The 26,867-nt window shown below is 45.7% G+C and overlaps 1 protein-coding gene across 4 annotated transcripts in view; it reads right to left on the bottom strand.

Moving 5' to 3' along the window:
* Positions 1–26,867, bottom strand: part of SLC4A5 (solute carrier family 4 member 5) — a 611,906-nt gene that overhangs the window by 199,629 nt on the left and 385,410 nt on the right. For 3 of the 4 annotated variants that reach the window (XM_086943571.1, XM_086943572.1, XM_086943573.1), the window contains exons 15-16: positions 26,033–26,233; positions 12,202–12,315 (exon numbers count right to left, since the gene is read on the bottom strand). In XM_086943571.1, the coding sequence (XP_086799697.1) occupies positions 12,202–12,315; positions 26,033–26,233 (315 nt within the window). The remainder of the gene's footprint in view (positions 1–12,201; positions 12,316–26,032; positions 26,234–26,867) is intronic. The other variant, XM_086943570.1, reaches the window with a different exon arrangement.

Below are 26,867 nucleotides of genomic sequence, written 5' to 3'. Positions count from 1 at the left end.
ACCCATCCAGAATCATCACAAAATCCTGTAAACGAGCACGCAACCAAAACAGGGAGGCCCTTCTTGAGACCGTGGTCAGACCACCAGAAACACCCATCATGACGTGTGTCACCACCTATAACACCGCCTCCAATCAGGTCTCCAGCATAATTCGCAAAAATTGGAAGATCATCAATTCAGGCGCGAGGAACTGGGACCTCCCCCGCTTTGCATACAAAAGAGCACAAAATCTGAAGGATCAGCTGGTAACCACGAGACCCAGAAAAACACAGCAAACCGGCCATACAATTTTAAACACTTGGGGCCTACCAGAACTAACAGGCCACCAACCATGTTACAACTGTAGCGTCTGCCACCTGACTACCCCTTCCAAAACATTGTCGTTGGAAGATGGAAAAACCTGGACACAACGACAATTCACGAACTGTAATTCATCTAACCTAGTATACCTAATCACCTGTCGCTGTGGCTTGAGATACATAGGCATGACGACCAGGAAGGTTAGAACCAGGATGACTGAACACAGGAGCACCATGCGCTGTGGTAAAAACATCAGCAAACTGACCCAGCACTTCATCGTGCAAAATCACACCCCGAATGATTTCACCTGGACGGTCATCGAACAATTCGCACTTTCAGCTTGTGATGAGAAGACTCTGCTCACCAAAGAGCAACGCTGGATTTACCGCCTTTCTACCCATATAGAGGGGCTCAATGATTCCATCCCGTGGAATGCTCTGGCGAGATAAACACTCCTATGTAAAGTATTGGTCAGTATCCCTGTCTGCGCTCAGACTCGTGGTCTGTCCCTACTCTGTAATTGCCTTCTTTGCCTATATACCTTGCAATCGCTGTTGTTGCTTTTTAAACTTTAAAAGACCCACACGGGTTTCTTTCCCTTTTTGCTCCCGTTGCGCACGCACTTGCGCGCACATGCCACTACCTATGCTAACCTAGTCCTGGTACCATGGCGCATGCGCGAATGGATAGCGCTCGCACACACCTCTACCACGCATGCGCTGGAAACCTCACATCGCGCATGCGCAACACGCAGACCGCTAGCTCCCAGCGCCCGCGCTCTAAAAAGGAAACGCGACCGCGCCCTCTCCCCTCTCCAGGTGATAACAATCAAACCGGCTATTTAAGCCCATACCTGACTCTGGCAAAGCTCATTCGGGACACTGGAGCAGGACGATAGGTCGCAGGAACCGCTGATCGGAAATACCGTGAGTAAGCTTGATCTCTGCACAACGCTCTGGGTAAGCAACAATTTCTCTCCACAGGTACTATCCTAACTGTAATCCTCTACAAACATTTAGGATCTTCTTTCCCTCCCTGCCAAGTGACCCATGAGGCTTTAACAGCAAGTAGCAAGTGTGAGGAATTATGTACCATACTTACCTGTACCTCACGCTATGCCTGTTTCGCTGTGTAGCCCACCACTGCCACTGCGTTTAATATTTAACCGCCATAGTTCACCTTAGCCATGGCACACTCATGGCGTTGTTACTTGCCGCTCTAGGTCGCTCACGCACACCAGAAGCCGGCTATTTGTTGTGTTTTGGTTAATACCATTCTCAATGACTCTTTTTGTATGTCTGTACTGTCTTTGTGTTTTATGTACAGTAAAGCAGAGGGAATCCCCCTCTTACACGTACGGCACCTTAGCGAGTGCAACACTTTTTTACCACACACTTTTCACTTAATATAGTTTATTTTCACCCACACATACTCATTTGGTCCTGAGGAAAGCCAGTTTTAATCAAAAGGCCTGGCTGAAACATGTAGACCACAAGGACGTAGGAGCCCCTAATATACTCCACATCGTCCACAGCCTTTTTATCTTGCTAACAGGGGCCCAGGTATTAAATTTACCTCTTACCCTCGGGAACTGGGACCACCTGTATAGCTTTTAAAACCTTTCACCTTCATTCTCACCAACACTGCACACTCAGTAAGAATACCAGCTCCTCAGTAATCTGGAGTCGCAGCACACCCGGGACACATTCGGTGTCACTGTGGTGGGCCCGATGATGAAGCATGACACCAACTAGGTTGGTGTGTGAGGGCTTCATGACCAAACCTAAGGGTTTGCCCACAGATATACCTTCTGAGTTTCCTCTAACACAACATAGCTAGTCCTATATTGATATCCCTATATATAACCAGGGGACCCGGACTGGCTTACCTAGTCCTCTCTCTCCCTTTTGATTTGCTGATAATTGGCAGCGCGCAGCTGCGAGAGACACCTGACTGATACAAGATGGCACAAAACACAGGCCTAACATTCACCGAGGATGACGTCACTGAAATCCTCGATGACCCCACACTCTTGGCAGATTTTAACACAGCAACAACAATAGCGCAGACTACAGATTGGGACACTCTCACTGAGAAAAAGCGAAACAGGATACGCACTATTTTGCATGGCGTTATCCTCGCACAATACCTGAGGACCAACACAGCGCCTAAAGGCTTACTGGTCACCAACGCTCCCAGAATATTCCTTGATGATGTCACCTTCAGGAAAGACTGGGCTCAGATAGCCTGGCACTGCACCAGGGACTGGCTCATCTTGATAATAAAAACTGCCAAACGCCTTTCAGACGCAGTTATAATAGAGATCCAAGCAACTGAGACCCACTTCAAAACCACTCTGACAGGATACAAAAAGAAATTGGAAGATCAAAATCGGGAGATGAACGATTACAAAGAATACCTAACCCAAACCAAGATAAAGAAATTCGAGAAGGATCTAAAAAACTTCAGCTATCTAAAAACTTATCCCTATGCTGACGACACGTATACTGCACCCACAAGAGGCCAGAACACGGACAGCTCAGGAGATACTAGTTCCATTTCCAGCGGCTCCAGCAATGGATCCCACAAAGCCAGAGGGAGAGGCCGTGGAGGGAAACAACAAGCACAACCATGGCAAGGCCCCCCGCAATTCCAGAACTTCGGCCCTCCTCCATTTGGCCCAATGCCTCCTTATTATGGATATCCACCTTTATATCCGCCTGGCCAGGTACCATACTACCAGAACAACCCAAATCAACGATATCCTTTTTTAGGCCAAGGCCGCAGACCCCGTGGCAAGAGAAGGAATCCACCACAGCAAGTACAGTGGGCGCCTCAACCAGCACAGTGGTCCACAGAAGAGGATCCGGTCAGTGCCAACACGAGGAACAAAGCCAAAGAGCAAGCGGGCCCCAGCAAATAGCTGAACCAACCAATACCGGCACCCTGGTATTCAACCTCTCCGACGTACCCCTCACCAATGAAGAAACCAATGTCCTGAACAAAGGACTGTCATTTGTCCCGACCATCAGACTAGATACTTTCAAACTCCATGTCGAACTGGCCGAGTTTTTTAGAAAACTAAAGCTAAAAGCGTTTTTCGAAAACAAGGAGAAACCTCTTGACTCAGAAACCACTAATGAAACTGGGTTGAAACTCAAATCCAACTTCACTCCACCACCTGCCACCGTGCCAGTGGAGATCAGTACCTTCGAGTTGGCAGTATACTCAGAAGTCGAGAAATTGCAACCCCAAAACCATTTCAACAATCTGTCTTTTCAAGATAGGGAGATCATCAAAAAACTCCAAAATGACCCTACCCGCATAATCAAACCAGCAGATAAAGGTGGAGGGATAGTCATCATGAACAAAATCGACTACGACACCGAATGCCGCAGACTATTAAGCGACACTCGTAACTATAGAAAATTACTGAGAGACCCATCCAAAGATCTACAAAAAAAGATCACAGAACTAGTACAGGAGGCTTCTGACGCAGAATACATCTCAAAGCAAGAAGCTGAGTATCTCAACACACGTGATGCAAAAGTACCCTACTTTTACATCATGCCCAAGGTGCATAAAGGGGTCACCCCACCACCGGGCAGACCCATAGTGTCAGGGATAAAGTCCCTCCTAGAACCGTTATCACGGTTCTGCGATCACTACCTCAACCCATTGGTTCAGAAAACTCCATCCTACGTCAAAGACACGAAGCACCTCCTTAACATCATCAAGGATGTCAGTTTCGATAGAGACAAACACCTCCTGGTGGGATTGGACGTGGAGAGCCTATATACGAGCCTCCCTCAGGATGCCACACTGAAGGTACTCCATGATGTCTTGATGGAGATTGACTGGCAACATCGTACACCCCGTCACTTCATCTTGGATTGCGCCACGCTGGCATTAAAAGAGAACTATTTCCAATACGAAGATACATTCTTCTTACAAACGAATGGTACCTCGATGGGCAGTGTCTTTGCGCCGAGCGTGGCGGGGCTATATGTCCACCACTTTGAGCAGACAAATATCGAAGCCCCCACGAACCCCTACTCAGCAAATATAACAATTTGGCGTCGATATATTGACGATATCCTCATTGTCTGGGAAGGCAATGAGGAGACATTGAAAGATTTTCTCACCTGGATCAATAGCCTTGATCCCTTTCTAAAGTTCACCTGCACTAGCAGTTCTACTGAACTGGCGTTTCTGGACCTCAACATAAAAGCTGATCAGGGGGGTCTGACCACAACGACTCATTACAAACCGACTTCCAGGAACTCGTTGTTGCGGTTTGACAGTTTCCACCCCAGACCTTTGAGAGAGAACCTGCCATTTGGACAGTTCCTGCGCATTCGCCGGAACTGCAGCAACCTCCATGACTTCAAACACCAGTCAAAAGCCTTGGTCCACAAGTTGGGAGACCGTGGCTACCCATCCAGAATCATCACAAAATCCTGTAAACGAGCACGCAACCAAAACAGGGAGGCCCTTCTTGAGACCGTGGTCAGACCACCAGAAACACCCATCATGACGTGTGTCACCACCTATAACACCGCCTCCAATCAGGTCTCCAGCATAATTCGCAAAAATTGGAAGATCATCAATTCAGGCGCGAGGAACTGGGACCTCCCCCGCTTTGCATACAAAAGAGCACAAAATCTGAAGGATCAGCTGGTAACCACGAGACCCAGAAAAACACAGCAAACCGGCCATACAATTTTAAACACTTGGGGCCTACCAGAACTAACAGGCCACCAACCATGTTACAACTGTAGCGTCTGCCACCTGACTACCCCTTCCAAAACATTGTCGTTGGAAGATGGAAAAACCTGGACACAACGACAATTCACGAACTGTAATTCATCTAACCTAGTATACCTAATCACCTGTCGCTGTGGCTTGAGATACATAGGCATGACGACCAGGAAGGTTAGAACCAGGATGACTGAACACAGGAGCACCATGCGCTGTGGTAAAAACATCAGCAAACTGACCCAGCACTTCATCGTGCAAAATCACACCCCGAATGATTTCACCTGGACGGTCATCGAACAATTCGCACTTTCAGCTTGTGATGAGAAGACTCTGCTCACCAAAGAGCAACGCTGGATTTACCGCCTTTCTACCCATATAGAGGGGCTCAATGATTCCATCCCGTGGAATGCTCTGGCGAGATAAACACTCCTATGTAAAGTATTGGTCAGTATCCCTGTCTGCGCTCAGACTCGTGGTCTGTCCCTACTCTGTAATTGCCTTCTTTGCCTATATACCTTGCAATCGCTGTTGTTGCTTTTTAAACTTTAAAAGACCCACACGGGTTTCTTTCCCTTTTTGCTCCCGTTGCGCACGCACTTGCGCGCACATGCCACTACCTATGCTAACCTAGTCCTGGTACCATGGCGCATGCGCGAATGGATAGCGCTCGCACACACCTCTACCACGCATGCGCTGGAAACCTCACATCGCGCATGCGCAACACGCAGACCGCTAGCTCCCAGCGCCCGCGCTCTAAAAAGGAAACGCGACCGCGCCCTCTCCCCTCTCCAGGTGATAACAATCAAACCGGCTATTTAAGCCCATACCTGACTCTGGCAAAGCTCATTCGGGACACTGGAGCAGGACGATAGGTCGCAGGAACCGCTGATCGGAAATACCGTGAGTAAGCTTGATCTCTGCACAACGCTCTGGGTAAGCAACAATTTCTCTCCACAGGTACTATCCTAACTGTAATCCTCTACAAACATTTAGGATCTTCTTTCCCTCCCTGCCAAGTGACCCATGAGGCTTTAACAGCAAGTAGCAAGTGTGAGGAATTATGTACCATACTTACCTGTACCTCACGCTATGCCTGTTTCGCTGTGTAGCCCACCACTGCCACTGCGTTTAATATTTAACCGCCATAGTTCACCTTAGCCATGGCACACTCATGGCGTTGTTACTTGCCGCTCTAGGTCGCTCACGCACACCAGAAGCCGGCTATTTGTTGTGTTTTGGTTAATACCATTCTCAATGACTCTTTTTGTATGTCTGTACTGTCTTTGTGTTTTATGTACAGTAAAGCAGAGGGAATCCCCCTCTTACACGTACGGCACCTTAGCGAGTGCAACACTTTTTTACCACACACTTTTCACTTAATATAGTTTATTTTCACCCACACATACTCATTTGGTCCTGAGGAAAGCCAGTTTTAATCAAAAGGCCTGGCTGAAACATGTAGACCACAAGGACGTAGGAGCCCCTAATATACTCCACATCGTCCACAGCCTTTTTATCTTGCTAACAGGGGCCCAGGTATTAAATTTACCTCTTACCCTCGGGAACTGGGACCACCTGTATAGCTTTTAAAACCTTTCACCTTCATTCTCACCAACACTGCACACTCAGTAAGAATACCAGCTCCTCAGTAATCTGGAGTCGCAGCACACCCGGGACACATTCGGTGTCACTGTGGTGGGCCCGATGATGAAGCATGACACCAACTAGGTTGGTGTGTGAGGGCTTCATGACCAAACCTAAGGGTTTGCCCACAGATATACCTTCTGAGTTTCCTCTAACACAACATAGCTAGTCCTATATTGATATCCCTATATATAACCAGGGGACCCGGACTGGCTTACCTAGTCCTCTCTCTCCCTTTTGATTTGCTGGGGGCTTTAATTGCCCTCTCTGTCCCCGAGGAGCAGCAGGCGTGTGCGGGATGGGGGATTCTAATGAGGAGGCACCGACCCATTTCTCTCATTCAAAACTAGGGGAGTTGCTTAACTCCATATCTTCCCATTTTATCTTGTCATTTGTCAATGAGCTCTGCACCCCTGTTAAACCATTTAGACCCACCTTTAACGGGAGGGGTTGCAATTCAATTATTATACAGGAATCAACAATGGTTTCATCATCACCTTCATTAGAGAGGCAAATTATGAAATCCTCATAGGTGTTCCCAACAAGAGGTTGAATATCATCCAGACATGCAGGGGTTGTACTTAATTGGGATACCGTAGATTCCACCCTTAGTGATCATTATCCCATCTCTGTAATCCTGAAGCCCAGTGATTCTGCTTTAAACCCAACAAAAAATATCTTATATAATGTAACACCTACGTTAGCAAGCAAAAATGGGTATTGCATCAAATGGGATAAGGTGGTGCCTTCAAATTTCATTCAAACTCTTGTTGGGAACACCTATGAGCATTTCATAATTTGCCTCTCTAATAAAGGTGACCATCAAACCATTGTTTATTCCTTTATAAAAATTTGCTCCGGAATAAAACATCTACTAACTAGAGTGCCTCGCAAGCCCCCAAAGGAGAGTCGGGCTGGTTTAATGGGAGTTGCACTACGGCGCTTGTCGCTTTAAAGAAAGCACTTCATTCCTCTCCAAGGTCTAGGGAAAATATCCAGACAGTCAGGCGCATTTACCGGGCCGCTATAATAAGCAGGAAAAAAGAGTTAAAAACGATGGCGTGGTCGGCTCTCCATGAAGCCTCAGAAATGAAGGACAATACAGCCTTCTAGAAGGCAGTCAACGCCCTGTTCCTGCAAAATAATCAGGGACCCCAAAAAGATCTAGCCATCCCAGCAGAATCCTGGGTTACACATTATGAAGGTCTTTATAACAAGACAGACCTCCCAGGAACAATGCCTGAAGATCCGGAGGTACCGGTGGAACATAATCTGGAAAGCTCATTCCCACTCGGCATCCAATTCCGTTATGAGGAAGTGATTATGGCACTCATGGAAAGCCCGTCGGGAAAGGCACCGGGGCCGGACTGCGTTCCAATAGACGTATTTAAGTCTATGACCGACCTATGGGCACCCCTGCTGACCAATGTGCTCAACTCCTCAAACAACATAGGATTCATCCCTACATGGCCGGAGGCTATTGTAGTCCCGATCTTTAAAAAGGGGGACAGGAATGATCCTACCTGCTACCGACCAATTTCGCTACTCAATGGCCTAATGAAGGTCGCAGGTAGAATCATCCAAAATAGAATGCAGGACTGGTTGGAAGAGCAAGAGGTCATCTCCAACTTGCAATATGGGTTCAGGGCCGGCAAAGGAACCATCGAGCAGGGACTCAATCTGGCCTTAATAACAGCTAAGTATACCCATGCCAAAAAAGAAACCTTTTTGTAACTTATGTGGACTTGAGTTCCTCATTTGACTGTGTGGACCACGAGATGCTTTGGCAAACACTATCCGAAATTGGTCTGGACAGTCAAATTCTTACGTTCATTAAAGAACTCTATAATGGGGCAGGTGCACCTGTCAGATTTGGCAGGATGGGCCAGTGTTCTGACATGTTCCGGATTCATAGAGGAGTAATACAGGGGTGCATTTTAGCACCCCTGCTCTTTACTTTATATATCAATAAGGTAGGGCATCATCTTACCGAAGTTTATCACGATTACTCCATAGTAAAAGGGACAAACTATACCCATACTTCTTTACGCGGACGACGTGGCAATTATGTCCCAGACTAGGGTTGGCCTGCAAAGGGCGGTGGAAAAATTCTCAGATTTTATGAAAACCAGAGGCCTCCGCGTGAATGTTTCTAAAACATATACTATGGCATGCGGAACCAAGAATAGAAGGACACCCTGCTCAAACATTTTGGATGGTAGAAAGGTGGAGCTCATTGACAGATTTTGTTATCTTGGTATAAACTTTGAAAGAAAGGGCTCATGGCAACCAGCTGTAACCGCTAGGGGCCTCGCGTTTTCAAGTGCCACTGGTGCCCTGATTAATTTTGCAAAAAAGCTGGGCTGAAGACCAGTTAGAGAACTTCTTCAGATTTATAAGGCCAAATGCATCTCGACTGGTACATACGGGGCTGGCCTCTGGGGGATCGAGCAGGTGGATTCTATCCAATGCGTTGAAAATCGCTTTCTTCGCTATTTACTGGCTATCCCAAAGAGCACCGCAACCTATGTGGTTCACACCAAACTAGCTCTGCCATATATCTCAGATATTATTAAATCCTCCCCTGTCTTGTTATGGCATAATGTTTGGGTTAATCCAGAGACCACTCTGAACAGAGAAGTATTAAAGGACTGCTTGGCATTAGACGGAGTAGGTAACATCAAATGGTTTAGTTATGTCAAACACCTACTGAAAGAAATCGGACATCCAGAATACTTTTCCAACCCAGATAGCATGGTGAATGTGCCCATAATAGTACTTTAAAAACTCCTCTTACAGCATCTAGAGAGTAAAAGATGGCGGGTAGAAAAGCTTAAGAGAACGGTCATGGAGCACCACTTGATTACCCTCACCAAGGGGGCACAGCAGTATCTTCTGATTGAACAACCCCCTTTTAACCACATGCTTTTGACCCGTTTTCACACAGATACCTTTTACAGATTAATAAGTTTCCCTCATTGTAACGACTGGTCGAGAGACAAAAGAATCTGTCCTTGTGACGATATTTCTTACCAGTCTAACATCCACTGCATATTTTTTTGCACCTTCTATAGCTACCCGAGGGAAAGATTGTTAAAACCTCTACTTGTATCATGGGGCCTGCGAACCTGTAGAGGAGCATATGATAAATTAAAATCTTTAGAGAATGTACACACCATTGTAATTGTATCCATCTTCTTGAAGGCGATCATTAGATCTAGGAATACGATGTAAATCGAACATGGTTTGGAATGTGCCTAGTTAACGGAACACGTAACCATTACAGTGAATTCCCTTACTGATTTGTTGTAATATATATCGATCTCCCTTGTTACTTATGTTTTTAACAAACATTGCATATTTTTAATGTCGTCTTTTAATGTACCCAGTTATTATGTATTGGAATTAATTTTTAATGTGCTATTTTTGTATGCTTTTATGATTCTGTTTTTACAAATCGAATAAAGCTTATCGATCGATAATGGCCATACCATGCCCACACTGATCTACCATCAACACGGACTGCATTTATGCTGGTATCACTCTTTCCCCTGAAATGACTTCATTACTAACCCTTATCGCTGCACGTAGACCACACAGATATGACCACTGTACCTCCCCACAATCACACAAAAGGCACACTTTCATGAGCAAGACACATAGACCCAGATTGATCAAACTGTCACACAATGCAGCCCAGCAATCAAAGTTGCTGTGCTTCGTTTTGTGACAGGGAGAGACCAAGAAAGTGCTATATCTACAGAAATAAGGCACTATCCTGCTCTTTCCCTGGCACTGGGGCATATTCAGGCTGCCAGTGACATGCACTCACCATTGCACTATAGTACACAGGTATCTGCGTGAATCTTGCATAGGTTTTGTACTGGACAGCACAGATGCAAAGCGGGAAAAATTAGGAAAAATAAAAACATTTCTCCATTTTAACGCCTGCTTTAAAGTGCGACTAATTTTAGTGCAAAAGCTTGTCTACTATTGTTAGTAGATAGGGTTTGCGCCCAAAACCATGGGTAGATTCATGGGAAAGACCATGTACCACTCACAGAACACCCCTCAAACGCAGGGCATTGCAAAACAGCGCTTAGCGCTGCTATGCCTTTTTTTTCAGGCAACTTTCCAGTGCAAAACATGCTTTGTGCTGTAACGTAAATTCAGCATAAAACATTTTGCACATGTTTGCATTAGTTCTATGAAGAAACCCAGTATAAAAAGTTTATAAATCTAACCCAAAATGTCTTCAATGCAAGTTTGCTATTGTATCAGCATAAGGGGCTGTACATAGACCTGCATGGTCGGAATTGTTCAGCTGAAAATAGTTTCTGAATCTGAACATAAATGGACTGATTTGATGGGAATGTGTAATTGTCAGATATTAGACAGTCCTCTGAAAAACAGTTTTTACATATAAAATGCCAAAAATTAGGGTTGGGCCGAACTCCGCAAGACTCCACAAAGCTTTGTGAGTGACATAATTTTGGAATGTCACACTGTTTGCGCTGATTTTTAGCACCCAGAGTTTGCCCTGCACTGTAAAATCTGCGTAAACTGCACCATGCGGTGCACCAGAGAGTGCTGATTCTGTCCCTTGAGTTGATTTTCTACTCGAGCGGCAGCTTTCTCATCACGAGCTGCAGCTTTCTCATCGTGAGCAGTGGGGATCTGCCGTGGTTGCCTGCATTGAGAAATCTCACCAGGAGGCTGTCTAGCGCTTGATTTTCTTGCCCGCCAACTTACCGTTGGTGAGCCGTGTGAGAGAAAAAAGTCTTCCACACAGCGGTTGGTGAAGATTTTCCTAATCCACGTTCTCAGTGGAGCACAGAGTGGGAAACACTCTGTGAACTCCGGCGGAGGAGTGGAGTTTACGTCCCGCCCATGCGAACAATTCGGGGCACAAGGAGGTAACACGATTTTCCCAGAATCAAATGATTTGGTGAATATTCCACATCAGTACTAAACAAACCTGGTCCCCTACTTCAAAAATCAGCAATTTGTCAGTAGGCCAAATCTTCTCAAAAAGGCTTCCTCTAATGCTCTAGGATTTCTTTATGACATATATATTGTTTTTGTTTTCATGGTCTAACATCCCAAAGAGATATTTGGAACGGTTCATTTGGTGTGCAAGTACGCTACACAGGTGGATTGTACTTTACAATGCACTCAAAAAGAAGCTGTGCATTAATACAGAATTTAAAGCTTTGCATAAGTTCAGTGCAGTTGCGATTAGACTCTATATTTAGTGCAGAGCCTATTGCTGACATTCAAATGGCAACGTGATGTCATATATGTGGTTAGGTCAGACAGATTTTTATGAGTCATTAAACTATAAAGCTAATTTGTTAGTAATTTAAACATCTATAAAATGTATTTAGTCATATTAGTGGCTGTTAGAGAGCATCTGTTTGTGACAGAAGACAGGAAAAGGTTGGCTAGTAAAAGATGAAAGTTGTAGCGACAAGAACGTCTAGTCTCTTGCCAAACCTTGATTTTACTTGGAACATGCAGCTTTGGTGTGTCTAGTTCAAAAAAGGCATCAACACCACAGAACACCAGGATGGCGAATACAATGGAGAAATCAGCAACCAGAGTCCGCATCTGGAGGTGCATGAGGAAAAGGTTTGGGAAATTAGGGTCGATCAGACCAAGAAATGACAGAATCCAAACACATTCATGTAACAGGTTCCTAGAAACCAGATGGCATTATTAAAGATAAGCAATATAACTAGAGACAAATACTATTTTTTTAAGGATTGTGAGCGATTTCTACGCAGTTCATGAAACTAGGTGAAAAAACTCAACAGATTTCTAAAAAGCAACTGTATGAATAAAAAATCTGAAAAAATAGGTTTTGCGGAAGACGAAAAACAGCAAATTGACTTTTTACAATAAAAACAATAACATTTTATAAAGTTTTTTTAGATCTTTCAGTAGGAAGAAAAATAAATAAAAAGTCAACTAGCTTTTGCATGTGATGTTTACAGCAACTATAGTTTTTTGCAGGATAGTTTTTGCATGGACACAGTTAGAAAGAAAATATTATTTCACAATTTCATGAAGTGCAATTGTGACAATTTTCTCCGGTGGCAGCATTGATATTTTGCACCATACACATTTTCTTACCTTTTTTTAATTTTACACACTCCAAGGCAATGCAGAGTAACATTTCCAGAATATCAGATCTATATGTAACTGCTTTATCTCAAATCTCAAAGTCTTTGCTTGTAGGGAGACTGGCCACTACAGAAGTGTTTTTTCCCCTACCTGTGGATTAACATACTGGAACATTAGCATAAAAGAAATATTGAAGCCCTGTGGGTGAGGGATGATGGGCTCCATCACCCAAACCAAACGAACGAGTGGTTGATACAATAGGTAAATATGGTTCCATACTAAGCATAGTTTTTATTATTAGATCGAATCTTACCTAGAGTTTTGTTATTTCCAGTAGTTCTCTGTTCAAGTTGCTAAACTGAACAAAATTCTTTTTGGTCCAATAATATCCTTTTTTAGCTAGCCAGGGATTGGTGGAAACATCTGGTCTATTCAGGTAAATACAAAGTGTGTCTATGTAAACCAGGGGATTTTATAAATCTTATCAAGCCTCGAGTAATCCAAAATAATCTTCTGATTTAACTCAGAACCCGGGTTTGTCCAACTGGAGAACCTTCAAAGTAATGGGACAATTTGAATACGATAATCTGAATACCTTACATTTACCCCCTATCGCATTTAAGGCCTAGAATTCATTGGGTATTGCCTACTGGCTTTCTGTATAATTATTTTCTTCCACCTGTAGGAAAGAAGAATCTATGTAGTGCCAGATGCCTAGACCATAACACACTGCCTATAAGCAATTACTGATCAGCGAGCAGTAGCTTTTTCATGTTTCATATCTTTAGAATGGTAATGGTAGATCCTTCTAACAGGTGAAGTTGGATTTAACATTACTTCTTTAGAAATGTCACTTTTATAAAAGTTGACATTTCTCTGCATGTAATGCTTTCTGTGCCTGACAGCCTGTTGGACTTAGCCCTTTCTGCAGGGTTATCCCAAATGTTTTGCTTCCTCCTCCTTTTTTTCCTGACCTGTTGTTGTTGGTTTTAGGACTCTGTGCACTTTACCACTGCTGATCAGTGCTAAAGTGCATATGCTCTCTGTGTAAATTGTTATTAGGATTGGTTCTCCCAAATTGGCATATTTGATTTACTGGTCAGGCCCTAGTAAAGTGCACTGAGTGTGCCTGGGCTGGTAAATCAAATACTACTAGTGGGCCCGCAGCACTGATTGTGCCACCCACAAGAGTAGTTCTGAAACGGTAACTCAGAGCTGCCACTGCAGTGTCCGTGCACAGTTGTTAACTACCATGTTGACTTGGCAAGTGCACCCACTTGCCAGGCCCTTACCTTCTCTTTTCTTACATGTCAGTCACCCCTAAGGAAGGACCAAGTTACCCCTGTGGGCAGGGTGCAGTGTATGTGAAAGGAAGGTAGGACATGTACAGGTGTGTGTGACATGTCCTGATAGTGAAATACAGCCAATTTCATTTTTCACTATTGAAAGGCTATCTTGCCCCATAGGACAGAATGGGAAATGCTTCGTAAAATTTTACAAGCATATCTTCCCATAGGGATAAGATGGAAAAATAAAGTTTAGGCTCTCTGAACTCAGAATTTAATAACACTTTTTTTTACTAAAGATGATTTTTAAATTGTGTGTTTGAAAATGCCACTTTTAGAAAGTAGACATGTTAGACCTGGCACATTGGCGTGGGTCTCCCTTCCGTTTTTGCTGTTGCCTCATGTGCTTTTGCTGGTGTTAGATGCTTTGGGCACTGTGCCGCTGCTGTCCAGTGCCACAGTGCAAGTGCTCCCTATTTTAAATTGATGTATAGATTAGTGATTCCATGATTGGCTGGTTTGGATTACCTGTCAGACTCTAGTACCGTGCACCAGGAGTGCCCAGGACTGATAATCCAAATGTTGCCTGTGGGCCTGCAGCACTGGTTGTGCCACCCACAGAGGCGGCCTGTAAAAGTGTGTCTAAGGCCTGCCATTGCAGAGCCTGTGTGCAGTCTGGTACTGCCATGTTGACTGGGCAAGTGCACCCACTTACCAATCCCTAAACCTTCCATTTTCTTCATATCAGACACCCCTATGGTAGGCCCCAATGGCAGGGTGCATTGTAAGTATAAGGTAGGACATGCCCTGGTGTGTGTGGCATGTCCTAATAGTGAATGACAGTTATTTTCGTTTTTCACTATTGCAAGGCTACCTGTTCTCCATAGGCCAGAAAGGGCAGTTATATTATTACATTTTATAATCCTAATTGACTCAGGGAACATGGTAGAAATCGAGTTTAGTATGCCTGGACTCAGAATGATAAAATACATCTTTTAGTGAAGTTGATTTTAACATTCTGTGTTTGGAAAAACCACTTTTAGAAAGTATCCAAGTCTGCCTCTGCTAGGTTGTGTATTCCTTGTCTGGAGTTTGAGTGACAGGGGCTGGGGGATTCCAGGAGACAGGGTGAGTCAGCCCAGTGGTCAATAGAGATATCTGCATCTAGACGGGAGGGAGGAATTGCACCTGGGACATGAAAAGGGCTGTGCCCTCCCTCTACAATGCTGGCTCCACCTCCTGTGGTGCGTCTGATGTCTCTGTCCTGCACTGTGAAAAGAGAGAAGGAGTCATGTCAACAGAGTGCTCTAGGGCTGTGCCTTCCCACCACAATACTGGCTCCACCTCCTGTGGGGCATCTGATATTTCTGCCCTGCACTGTGAAAGGAAAGAAGGAGTCATGTCAACAGAGTGCTCCAGGACTGACCAGAACTGGTTTGGACTAGGCAAAGGCCCCTCTTCCCTCAGAGGACAAAGGATTTTAGGGTATAAGTATTGGGACCCTGATCCCAAGAATTTAGATCACTTTTGGACAACAAGAAGAAACCTTTGCTGAGGAGAGAAACCTGAAGAAACTGAGGAGAGACTATCTCTGAAGCTAAAGTGCTGCTTGGGGGATTGGCCTGCAGTGGCTGCCTGACTGGCAAAGAAAGGAGAAAGGACTTTGTGTGCTTTATTCAACTTGTAAGGATCTCCAAGGGCTTGAGAGAATAGCTTGCCTCCTGCTGAAGTCTCAGGGACAACAGACTTCAACCCCCAGCTCCCCAAGAGAGGGCCTGCGTGTCGCAAGGAGCTGGAAGCGCGATTCAAGAGGGAGAAGGGTGTTGCCATTGCAGCCGCTGCTGTGGCATCACCGAGATGTCGCCGATGTAGCTGTCGCATTGCACCGCATCTCAAAAACGTCCCACAACCCCGAAGAAGCGTGTCGCTGTCGCAGCCATTGTAGCCGTTGCATCGTGGATGTCGCCACTGTAGCTGTCGCATTGCACCACATCAAGGGAAGCGTCTCACAACGAGGAAGAAGTGTGTCGCCATCGCAGCCGCTGCCGTCGCATCGTAGCTGTTGCAGCTGTAGCTGTCACATTGAACCGCATCAAGAGAAGCGCCTCGCATCCACTGAGAAGCGTGCCGCTGTCGGAGCTGCTGTTGTCGCATCACGGAACAAGGGTGTCGCCGCTGCAGTTGTCACATCGAGCAGAAGCATCTCGCAACGTTGGAGAAGAGTGTCGCCGCCAAAGCCGCTGTCATCGCATCACTGAAAAAGGGTGTCGCCGATGCAGCTGACGCATCAAACGAGACTTCTTGCAACATCAGAGAAGCGTGCCGCATCAGGAAGAACTTGACTTCTTTATTTCTCTGCACCGGATCTTTTGCCGCATCTCCCTCTCTGCAACACTTTCGTTGTAGTAGCGTGACGCATCGTAAGGTACATTGACTCAAAGTGTTGCATTTTAAGATCTAAAGAGAACTAAGCTAAAACTGCCATCTTAAGTACAGTATTGTTTGTGGTCTTGTGTTAAATCTATATAAAGAATACTATTTTTAATGTAAAACCTGTGTGGTGTCCATCTGTAATGTTGTCACTTGATTACCATATGTGTTCACAAATGCTTTACACACTGCCTCTGAGATAAGCCTGTCTGCTCGTGCCAAGCTACCAAGGGGGTGAGCAGGGGTTATCATAGGAGTGTACCTCCTTACCCTGACTAGAGGCAATGGTCCCTATTTGTCAAAAGTACCTACCTGTGCCAACTAGAGATCCCCACATCTAACATTGGTGGGCAGTGGTGAGGATTCTGGACTTGCATTTGTGACTCATGTACAGTGATTGGTGAACACTACTAGTGAGTGCAGACCAAAACGCAACCACATACTTTTGGTAGATTTCTTTTTGGAATTTTCTATTTTTGAGAACTGCCAAGTTTAACCATCATGGATAGAGCAGAATCCATAGCCTCTGTTGATTGTGACTCGGAAGAGGAGAAACTAGAAAGCTACAGTCAAACAGCTGAAGCACCTCTGCAAGAAATGTAATGTCCCCATTATTGAGTTTTCCAAGAAGGAAGACTTCTACAAGGCGCTGAGGGCCTGGGTAGAAGCAAGTAATACCCCTGAGAATGAGGATAGGGGTGAGAATGCAGTTATGTATCTGGAACGGCCATTGGATCCAGGAGGAAGGAGAGCACCTTCCCCCGCAGGTAGCAGTGTTTCTGCCAGGAGTCTGTCTCCAGAGGAGCTGGAGGGTAGAGAAAGATGCAGGAGGCATGAGATGGAGCTGACGAAGCTCAAGTTAAATGGGCAGTTGCAATTGGAAATGCAAACTAGGAAGTTAGCCCTGGAAGAAAATAAATTGCAGTTTGAACATGAAAAGGTTTTGAGGGAGTTGGAATTGAAGACCAAGAGCATAGAGATTACTCCCTCTGGTGGCAGCAAACCGCCAGTGCCTGTGGAAGCCAGAGTGTATATTCCTAAGGATGTGGTGAAAGAATTTTATAAGAATGATGATACTGGGCAGTGGTTCAGAGCCTATGAGGTAGCCATGTCTTCCCACCAGGTCCCTTAGAGAGATTGGAGAGCGGGGTTGTGGGGGCGGTTCCTTAGTGAGGGGCGGGACACACTGTTAGACTTGCCTTCTGAAGTCCATAATTCTTATAGCCACATGAAGGATGCCTTAATGTCCAGGTATGGTTTAACTCCTATAGACAGAGGTTCAGGAATTGCAAGAAGATAGAGAGCAGTACTTGGGTGGAATATGTCACTTTCTTTTGCAGAGCATTGGATGGTTGGGTGAAGGGCAGCAAAGTGAATGATTTTCAAGGTCTCTTTGATTTAATTGCATGTGAGCACTCGTCCAGTAATTGTTTTTAAGGGCTGCGCCAGCACCTGATTGATAGCAGGATGACTAACCCTAGGAAGCTTGCTGTCGAGGCGGACCGCTGGGTGAGCACCCAGGTCCACAAGGGTCACATGGGAGACTCAACCAAAGGGGGGCAGGGTCCCCAGCAGAAGAGTGGGGGGGGACAAGGGTAAACAGAAGGAGTTCCATAAAGAACCCCAAAGTAATTCCCAGGAGAACCTAGGGAAAGGTTCCCAGCCTCCCCCTGCGAGAAAGCAATGGCTCCAACAGGTAATCCTGTTCAAGGGGGACCCCTGAAATGTTACAAATGTGGGGGCCTGGGTCATAAGGCGAATGACCGCAGGTGCCGCCTATTTGGAAAAGCAGCAACCCCTGATGCCCCACCCCGGCAGATGGCTAGTGTAGCCTTGGGGGAGGAGATTGGTGTCCAAGGTGGGTGAGGTCCCGCAGAGATGTCCTTTGTATCTTTGGGAGACTGTGAGGTGGTCCCTGGGACCCAACTGCCCAAAAACACTAAGAAATATGGGCAGTGGGTGACCATCATTGGCCATAAGGTGGAGGCTCTTAGAGACACAGGAGCCAGTGTGACAGCTGTCAAGTGTCACCTGGTTTCTCAAGAGCAGATTGTCCCTCATGTTTTTTGCAGAGTTGTTGCCGCCGACAACACAGAGAGCCATTGTCCAATGGCTCAGGTTCCCTTTGAGTGTTGGGGGGGGGGTCTCTGGTACTCTTCAGGTAGCTGTGAGGCCCGCCATGCCTGTTGACTGTTTGTTGGGGAACGCTTTGGAGAGCTCACCTTGGGGAAAGGTGGAGCGGAGTACTCACTTGGAGATCTTGGGTCTGCCTGACTGGGCGTGTGTGACCACCCGGTCAATGGCAGCCCATAGGGGTGCTCAATAGGACCTGGTGCCTGAGAGGGAGGCCCAGGAACCTACCTTAGAGAGAGGAGGCAGGGGGTGCGGGAAACCGGCCCCCAAAATTCCCATGGTCCAGGAGGAGGTAGACCCTGAGGGGGGTGCCCTGGAGCCTACAGGGGAACAGGTTGCTGAACTGGGGGACCTGTCTCAGCTGACCCATTGGCAACAGGATGGAGGCCCCTCCAGGGAAGATTTCTGCAAGGAGCAGAGAGAATACCCCTCTCTGGTGGGTTTGTGGCAACAGGCTGCAAGCCAGGCAGCATGTGATCAGTCTGGATCACATTGGATCTACTGGGAGAACGGGCTCCTGTATAGTGAGCCTAAGGTTGCTAAGCCTGGGTAAGCCCATGTGCTCGTGGTACCCCAGCACTTCAGGGCCTTCCTACTGGGGCTGGCTCACGATGTACCATTGGCAGGACATTTGGGGCAGGACAAGACCATTGAGAGGCTTGTCACTCACTTTCATTGTCCCCAAATGCGCAAGAGTTCAGACACTCATTGCAGGATATGCCAGACTTGCCAGGCAAGTGGAAAGAGTGGGAGGAAGCAGAAGGCTCCTCTCCAGCCATTCCCTGTGGTCAGCACCCACTTTAAGTGGGTGGTTATTGACATTATGGGGCCACCGGACCCCAAGACAGCCATGGGCAACAGGTTCATCCTGGTCTTGGTGGACCATGCTACCCGGTACCCGGAAGCCATACCTCTGAGGCTAGTGACGGCCCCGTGGTGGGACGAGCACTGATGGGAATTTTCTCCCGAGAGGGATTCCCTAGAGAGATAGTGTCTGACCGGGGAACCAACTTTATTTCCAAGTATAAGAAATCCATGTGGCAGGAGTGTGGGGTAACTTACAAGTTTACCACTCCTTACCAACCCCAAGGGAATGGGTTGGTTGAGAGATTCAAATGAACCCTTAAAGGCATGATTATGGGTCTTGAGGAACCTATGAGGCGTAAGTGGGACGTCCTCTAACCATGCCTGTTGTTTGTATATCGTGAGGTGCCACAGAAATCTCTAGGCTTCTGTCCCTTTAAGCTTCTCTATGGCCACCCAGTGAGAGGACCTCTGAGTCTGGTCAAGGTAGGCTGGGAGCAATTTCCCAGGAAACCTCCTCAGGATGTATATAGCTACATGTTGTCCTTCAGGAACCAGACTAGGCGTTTCAGGCAACTCGCTGAGGCGAATCTGGAAGCCAGCCAGGAGTAGATGAAGCGGTGATACGACCAGAATGCCACTCTGGAGCTTCAGCCTGGTCAGAAAGTGTGGGTTATTGCCCCAGTGGAGCCCTGCACGCTCAAAGATAAGTGGACCGGACCATTTGAGGTTGTGGAGCGCAAAAGTCCTGTTACCTACTTGGTGGACTTGCGGTCTCCCAAGAACCCCTTGCGGGTCCTGCATGTCAATCGCCTGAAACCCCACTTGGAGAGGTCAGAAGTGGGCATGGAATGGAGGAGGAGACTGAGCCTCTTCCTGACCTGTCTGCAACAGAGCAAGATGGGTCAGTGGATGGTGTAAACCTCTCTTTCACCCTGACCCCTGAGCAACAGAATGACTGCCGCCAGTTGCTGGGACAGTTTTCTGCTCTGTTCTCCCTGGTTCCTGGTGTCACAGATTGGTGCGTCCATGATGTGGACACAGGAGACAGCTTACATGGTGAAGCACAAAACTTACAGGGTGACTGACAGGGTGAGAGCTTGCATCAAAGAGGAGGTCTCAAAGATGCTTGCGTTAGGGGTGATTGAGTCCTCTAACAGTCGTTGGGCCAACCCAGTGGTCTTGGTCCCAAAGGCTGCCCTACCGGGTACCACACCAGAACTCCGGCTCTGTGTGGACTACCGAGGGCTCAATTCAGTCACGAGGACTGACGCGCACCCCATCCCCAGAGCTGATGAGCTCATTGATCGGCCAGGGACTGCAGAGTACCTCAGCACGTTTGACCTAACGTCTGGGTACTGGCAGATCACCTTGACCGATGGGGCGAAGGAGAGGTCAGCATTCTCCACACCAGATGGGCACTTTCAGTTCCGGTTATGCCCTTTGGGATTACGAATGCCCCTGCCACCTTCCAGAGGTTGGTCAACCAAAAGTGTTGGTTGGACTGGACGAGTTCAGTGCCTCCAACCTGGTTGACATTGCAGTGTTCAGCACCAGTTGGGAAGAACATCTGCGCCAACTCTGGGAAGTGTTGATGGCGCTGCAGAAGACAGGCCTCACGATCAAGGCGAGTAAGTGCCAGATCGGGCAGGGTTCCGTGGTGTACTTGGGACACCAGCTTGGGAGCGGCTAGGTGGTGTCCCTACAGCTCAAGATTGACACCATCCTGGCTTGGGAGTCCCCCGAAACCCAGACAAAATGTGAGAGCCTTTTTAGGAGTCACTGGGTATTACAGGAGGTTTGTCAAGGGGTATGGCAACATTGTTGTACCCTTGACAGAGCTGACTTCCAGAAAGCAGCCCAAGAAAGTGATTTGGACTGACACCTGTCAGAACGCTTTTGAGGCCCTGGAAGCTGCCATGTGCACGGCGCCCATGCTCCTGGTACCCAACTTCTCCAGAGAGTTTGTTGTTTAGACAGACGCTTTAGAGCATGGTGTGGGGGCTGTTTTGTCACAGATGAATGAGGATGGCCTAGATCAACCTGTAGCCTTCATCAGTAGGAGGTTACTTCCATGGGAACAGAGGTGGAGTGCTATTGAACGTGAGGCATTTGCATTTGCTCCTTTTGATGCTGACCCATTCAAGGTTGTGACTAATAAAGCGCACATGGTAATTGCTCATCGTCCGGGAAAGTCCATTTAGCAAGATTCTTCACATTTCAAGCACCTGCCTCGACCTTCACCAACTCCAGATATCAGGAGTGAGACTTGTACACCTGAGAATCCAGAGAGCCCAATGACTGTCCTCAAGCCTCTGTCACCAAAACCAGTTATGGACACTTCTCAGATATCTCCACAGCCTCACATGACCAGATCTGGGCGATTATTTGAAGCACCAAAACAACTTATTGAAGAGCTGTAATGTATATATGTACTATTGGTAATTTTTATTTAACAAAGGGGGAGATGTATCTTACGAGTTAGAGATGACAGGACTCTTTTGGCTCCTGAGATACTCCTACAACAGTGAGGTAAGTGCATGGGGGTGGGTGATAGAATCCATGATGTAGAATGTTCAGTTAAGTATGACAAGCTTAGGAGTAAAGACGAGTAATACCAAGCTACATGTGTGAAAAGCTCACTTGCATATACCTGGGCTGGGGAGGACACTACAAGTAGATGTGGTGTCTTGTGATCTACAGATGACAGTACCCTTTAGGTTTCTGATGGACTCCCTAGAACATTGAAGTAAGTGCATAGGTGGTAGAATTCATGAGGTAGAATGTTCAGTTAAGGGTTTTCAAACTGAGAAATGAAGATGTGAAATACCAAGCTCCGTGTGTGGCGTGATCATTTGCATGTACCTGGGCTGGTGAGGAGACTACAACAGACAACGAGGATAAAATTATATGAACCCCACAACCCAAAGAACCGAGCGTGCTCTCCCGGAGTATTTGCAGTGGTCCAGCAAACTGCTTGTGCGTGTCAGCTCCACTTCAGCCAGTGCATGGCCTGTGAAGAAAGTGAAGGCCTTACAGAAAGTTTGTTTGTCGTCGGCTTGAATTTTGAAAGTAAAGTTGAGACAAGAGGTACTGCTCCACAATGCGACCCAGACCACCATTCATACAGTACAACAGCACTAAAGGCTGTGATAGCCGATTGCAAGGTAGTGCTAAAAGCAGAAACCTTTCTGAAGCAAAGAAACACAGTGACAACCAGGTACGGAAAGTGCAATGAACGGCAACAGCCATGTGCAAGAGAACGCTGTGACCAGAAGCAGTGTGCCGATAACCAGATATAGATAATACGATCATCCTTACCAGAACCTCACTTAATAGAGCCATCTGACCTCTGTACCAGGTACAGCAACCTAAGCAGAAGCACATGGGTTGTGCTTACGTGGCTGGTGAATCACATTGCACCAACTGAAAAGCCGCAAGTGGTGGTCGGAATAGTGAAATCTTATGATGGCTCCTGAAAAGAGCATCAAAATCGGTGTTGCTGCCTTCTTAAGACCACCACCTCACTTTGATATCGTCATAAAGCAAAATATTGGCGATAGATAGACTGCCGGGGTCAAAACTTTCAATGATTTTATTGATGCTCTGGAAGAAGCAAATAGCAAATGATAATTAAGTATCTAAGTATTAAATATTTGTGCCCTTTGACTAAGCACTCCTTCTCCCCTTGTTGGGGAAAGATCCAATATTTATAATCTGGAGTCTCAGCGCACCCTCTGAGAGAGTTCACTGCGCCAAGGGAGCCACTTACAGCTGAGGTATGGTAGGGCACCCCTTGCCAAAGCACTCCCTCTCCCCTTTTCAGGGAAGGATCCAGTATGTAGGCCTTGGAGTCTCAGAGACCCCTCTGAGAGAGTCCACTGCATAATGGAAGCCTCTCACAACAGAGACAGGGAAGTGATACCACTTCCCCTGGGATCACAGCTTACTGGACTTTGGACGTTGCTTTGAATCGTCTACCGGTTTGTGTCCCTGTCACCCTTCCCCTCCTCTTTCCATGCAGTGTTTCTCACACTCCCCTCCTCTTTCCCGCGTTCATTATTTGTCTACTTCCCCTGCTCCTACCCCCTCCCCTGAATCTCTCCCCTTGCCTGATTTTCCCCTTACGTATTTGTGCTTATTGTTTACCTCGACCTTACAAGTAACTATGTTGCCATACTCTTATTACTTTGTAACCTTTGTAATCAATGTAACTTGTAACTTTGACCTGATACTCATGTAAAGCGCTCTGATACCTCCAGGTCTAGCCAGCGCTATATAAAACCTTTAAATAAAAAATAAAAAATAAATAAATCTAAATAATTTAGCAGGTGAAGGACTAAAAGAAGTAATTAAATACCACAAGGTGATGAAGTGACATACCATCAAATAAAAGAGGTGTTAAACACCAAGTTCAATCCAATGCCAAATGTTGTCAATTAAAGGTAAATTTCCCGTCCGGAAAGGCAGACAGCTGGTGAAATAATGGATGAGTTTTTAGAAAGGCTTTGTTCTCTAATCAAGCACTGCAAGTTCAGCGAGTTCTATGACGAAGAGTCCATGCGTCTCAGAGTAATAGATGGTTGTTGCTCTGATTCTTTCAGATGACGAAAGCTGAAAGAGACACTCAGCTTGGAGCAAGTCCTCATGGCTGCCAGAGTGGAAGAAAGAGCTGACAGTCAAGCAGTTAACATGAAAGCCGGAACAGCTCAAAATGAATCAGCACTGAGTATAAAAATTAAGTTGAAATGAAAGGATAGAAGGCCATAAAGCAATGTCTCCAAAGAAAAAGAAGTTGTGTTTTCGATGTGGATTTTCCTTTACATATCAAGGTAAATGTCCCGCCATTGTAGAGATATGTAAGGGATGCAGAAAGGAAAATCATTTTGTAATGGCCTGCAAAGCAAGGGAAATATCAAGTGTGGCATCATGTCAAGAAAACAAAATGGAGGCAAGATCAAATGCGCCATGTTGAGAAAACAAAATGGATGCCAGAAAGTTCTAGAGACGTTCCTAAAGGCAATGCAATGCAGCAACATCAGTTGATTCATTATTTTCTCTAGGAGTGTGTTGCAGTACAAGTGAGCCACCATGTTTGATGCTAGACTTACTCAAAAGCTGGAATGGAGTGCATTTACTAGTTTTTGATCACCATTAGGGCTGCAATAACTGTAGGAGGGTAGATTGAGAACAGCAATGGTTTTAAACTTTTGTGGGTGGGTATTTTTATTAGCAAGTCCCTCACTAAAGCTCTCCAACTCTCCCTAAAGCCTTCTATAGCGTTACTGAAACCCCTCTCATTTAGTAGTAGGTCTTCACTATTTTCGGTGCACTCCTCCGATCCCTCCCACATTTGCTACAGAAACCATGCTGCTTATTTTCAAGTCGATTGAGCCACGAGGGTGTCAATTTATTTGATGCATTGGCAGTGCAGGGTGCCTGCCCATTTTTACTAGGCCACGTAAAGCCACCCTGCATGGCAGCCCTTTCATGCATCCCTCTGTGTGAAAGGAGCATTTCATGAGTGTTGCTGTGGGTGTTCCCACACAACATCCATGAAACCTGGCGCATTCCCCGATTTACAAGGTTTTGTAAACCGGGGAATTCGTCAGATTCCTACGCCTTCCCAGGGGGGGTGTAAGTGAGGCACAACGAGGAGAAATACCTTTATTTGCCCTCGTTTTTCTTTACTCTATGTGTGCTGCATTCTTCAGAACACATTAAAGAAGAAAACACCTTGCGTTATTGATTTGTGCAGGAAGGTGTCCCTTCCTGCACAAAAGCAATCACCCCTACAATGCCGACAACCTTACACCATGGCGCCTGCATTGGCGCATGGCAGCCAATTGTGCACCAGCGCAGGGGAAAAGGACAGGAATGTGTCATATCTGGTACATACACCGCATTCCTGCGCTTTTCTTTTGACACACAACAGTGCAGCAGGAAGGCTTGCTGCACTGCCGTGGGTCAAAATATTGTAAATGAGGCCCTTGGTGTGTGGAGATCTTTGCCAGAGATTCCTATACAGAAAAGATAGGAGAGGCTGGCTTAGATCACTGCACAAAGGTTTACAAATAGCACTTAGTATCTGAGTAGTAATATTGTAGTACTAATTTATGTAATATCAAATGCAGTTTGTAAATTGGCCCTTTAATATCTCTTTCATACGCCTATGACTTGGTTCGAATGAAGTCTTGAAGGTGTAATACTCTCTCGTTCCTAGTAATATGATTTTAAATACAATTAAATACTCAGTTTACAACCAAGCGTGGAAATAAAAACACCCCAAACTATAGCATTATGAAGCTAAGACAGAGTTTCATAAATGTAAACCATTTGTTAACATGTATTTTACATTAAATTGATTCAGATACATTATAAGCCTGTAGAATCCGAAATTGTATAATTATTGGTTTATTCTGTACAGTTTATCTTATGTAAATTCAGTGAAACGTGTTAAAAATAAAAAATGCACAAAACGCACCAAAGTTTTCTAGGTGAATACATTGCCTAAAATATTTCTTGGTTTGTAGTGTTTTGTTCCTTACCTTTGTGGGAAAGTAGCGACTGAATTTAAACTTTTTTAGTGTTATCGTCATGGAGTAAGTTCCAAAGAAGAGGATGAATGACATAAGCGCCAAATCCGGTACATATTTACATGAATTTCCAATGAGGCTTCCGCCATAGTTAAGACATTCCTTCATGCTCAGCTGGCTCCAGTCCAAAGCTGTTGTATTAACAGTGTTGTTCTTAGAATTACAAAATTTGAAAATGAAACAATATATTATTAGCCTTTCTAGTCAAATGTATTTGAAATCAAGTAGCGTTGATATTCATAGCTGCATAATCAAAGTTTACTGAGATCAAAATCGGAATGAATCAAATACAATTTAAACACATCAAAGAATTTAACGAAGGCGCAGCTCAAAGCTCATATGTAAATGCAGCCTTTCACATGTGTAGGGAATCTGAAATTGTGTATTGCAGCTCTCACTTTTGTGGAGATTCTTTATCCCCTATACTGCAGTTATGTGTATTACAGCAAACTGAACTCTATATTGAGAATTACAAAAAAAAAATGTTCAGGTCTTCCTGCACATAAACAATTACCCCTGCAGGACAGGAACCCTAGCAAAATGGTGCTAGGGAGCCTGTGCTGAAGCTAGGCAGCTTTTTTAGTGCCAGCGCTAGGGGTATCGCAGGGGTGCGTCACATTCTTGTGAATTGGCACATCCCTGTGTTTTGAAACGAATGTCGGAGTGAGGAGTTCTCAATTTTGATGTAACACAGCACTCAACCAGTTTCTTGTAAAAATGCCCCTAGGTATTTGTTGACGGTATTTTTGGCACTGACCCATACCTTGTAAATATGGGGCAGCGTCAA

Source organism: Lissotriton vulgaris, chromosome 11 (assembly GCF_964263255.1).
Source record: "Lissotriton vulgaris chromosome 11, aLisVul1.2, whole genome shotgun sequence".
NCBI classification, from domain to species: domain Eukaryota; kingdom Metazoa; phylum Chordata; class Amphibia; order Caudata; family Salamandridae; genus Lissotriton; species Lissotriton vulgaris.
This window is presented reverse-complemented; position numbering and strand designations above follow the sequence as displayed.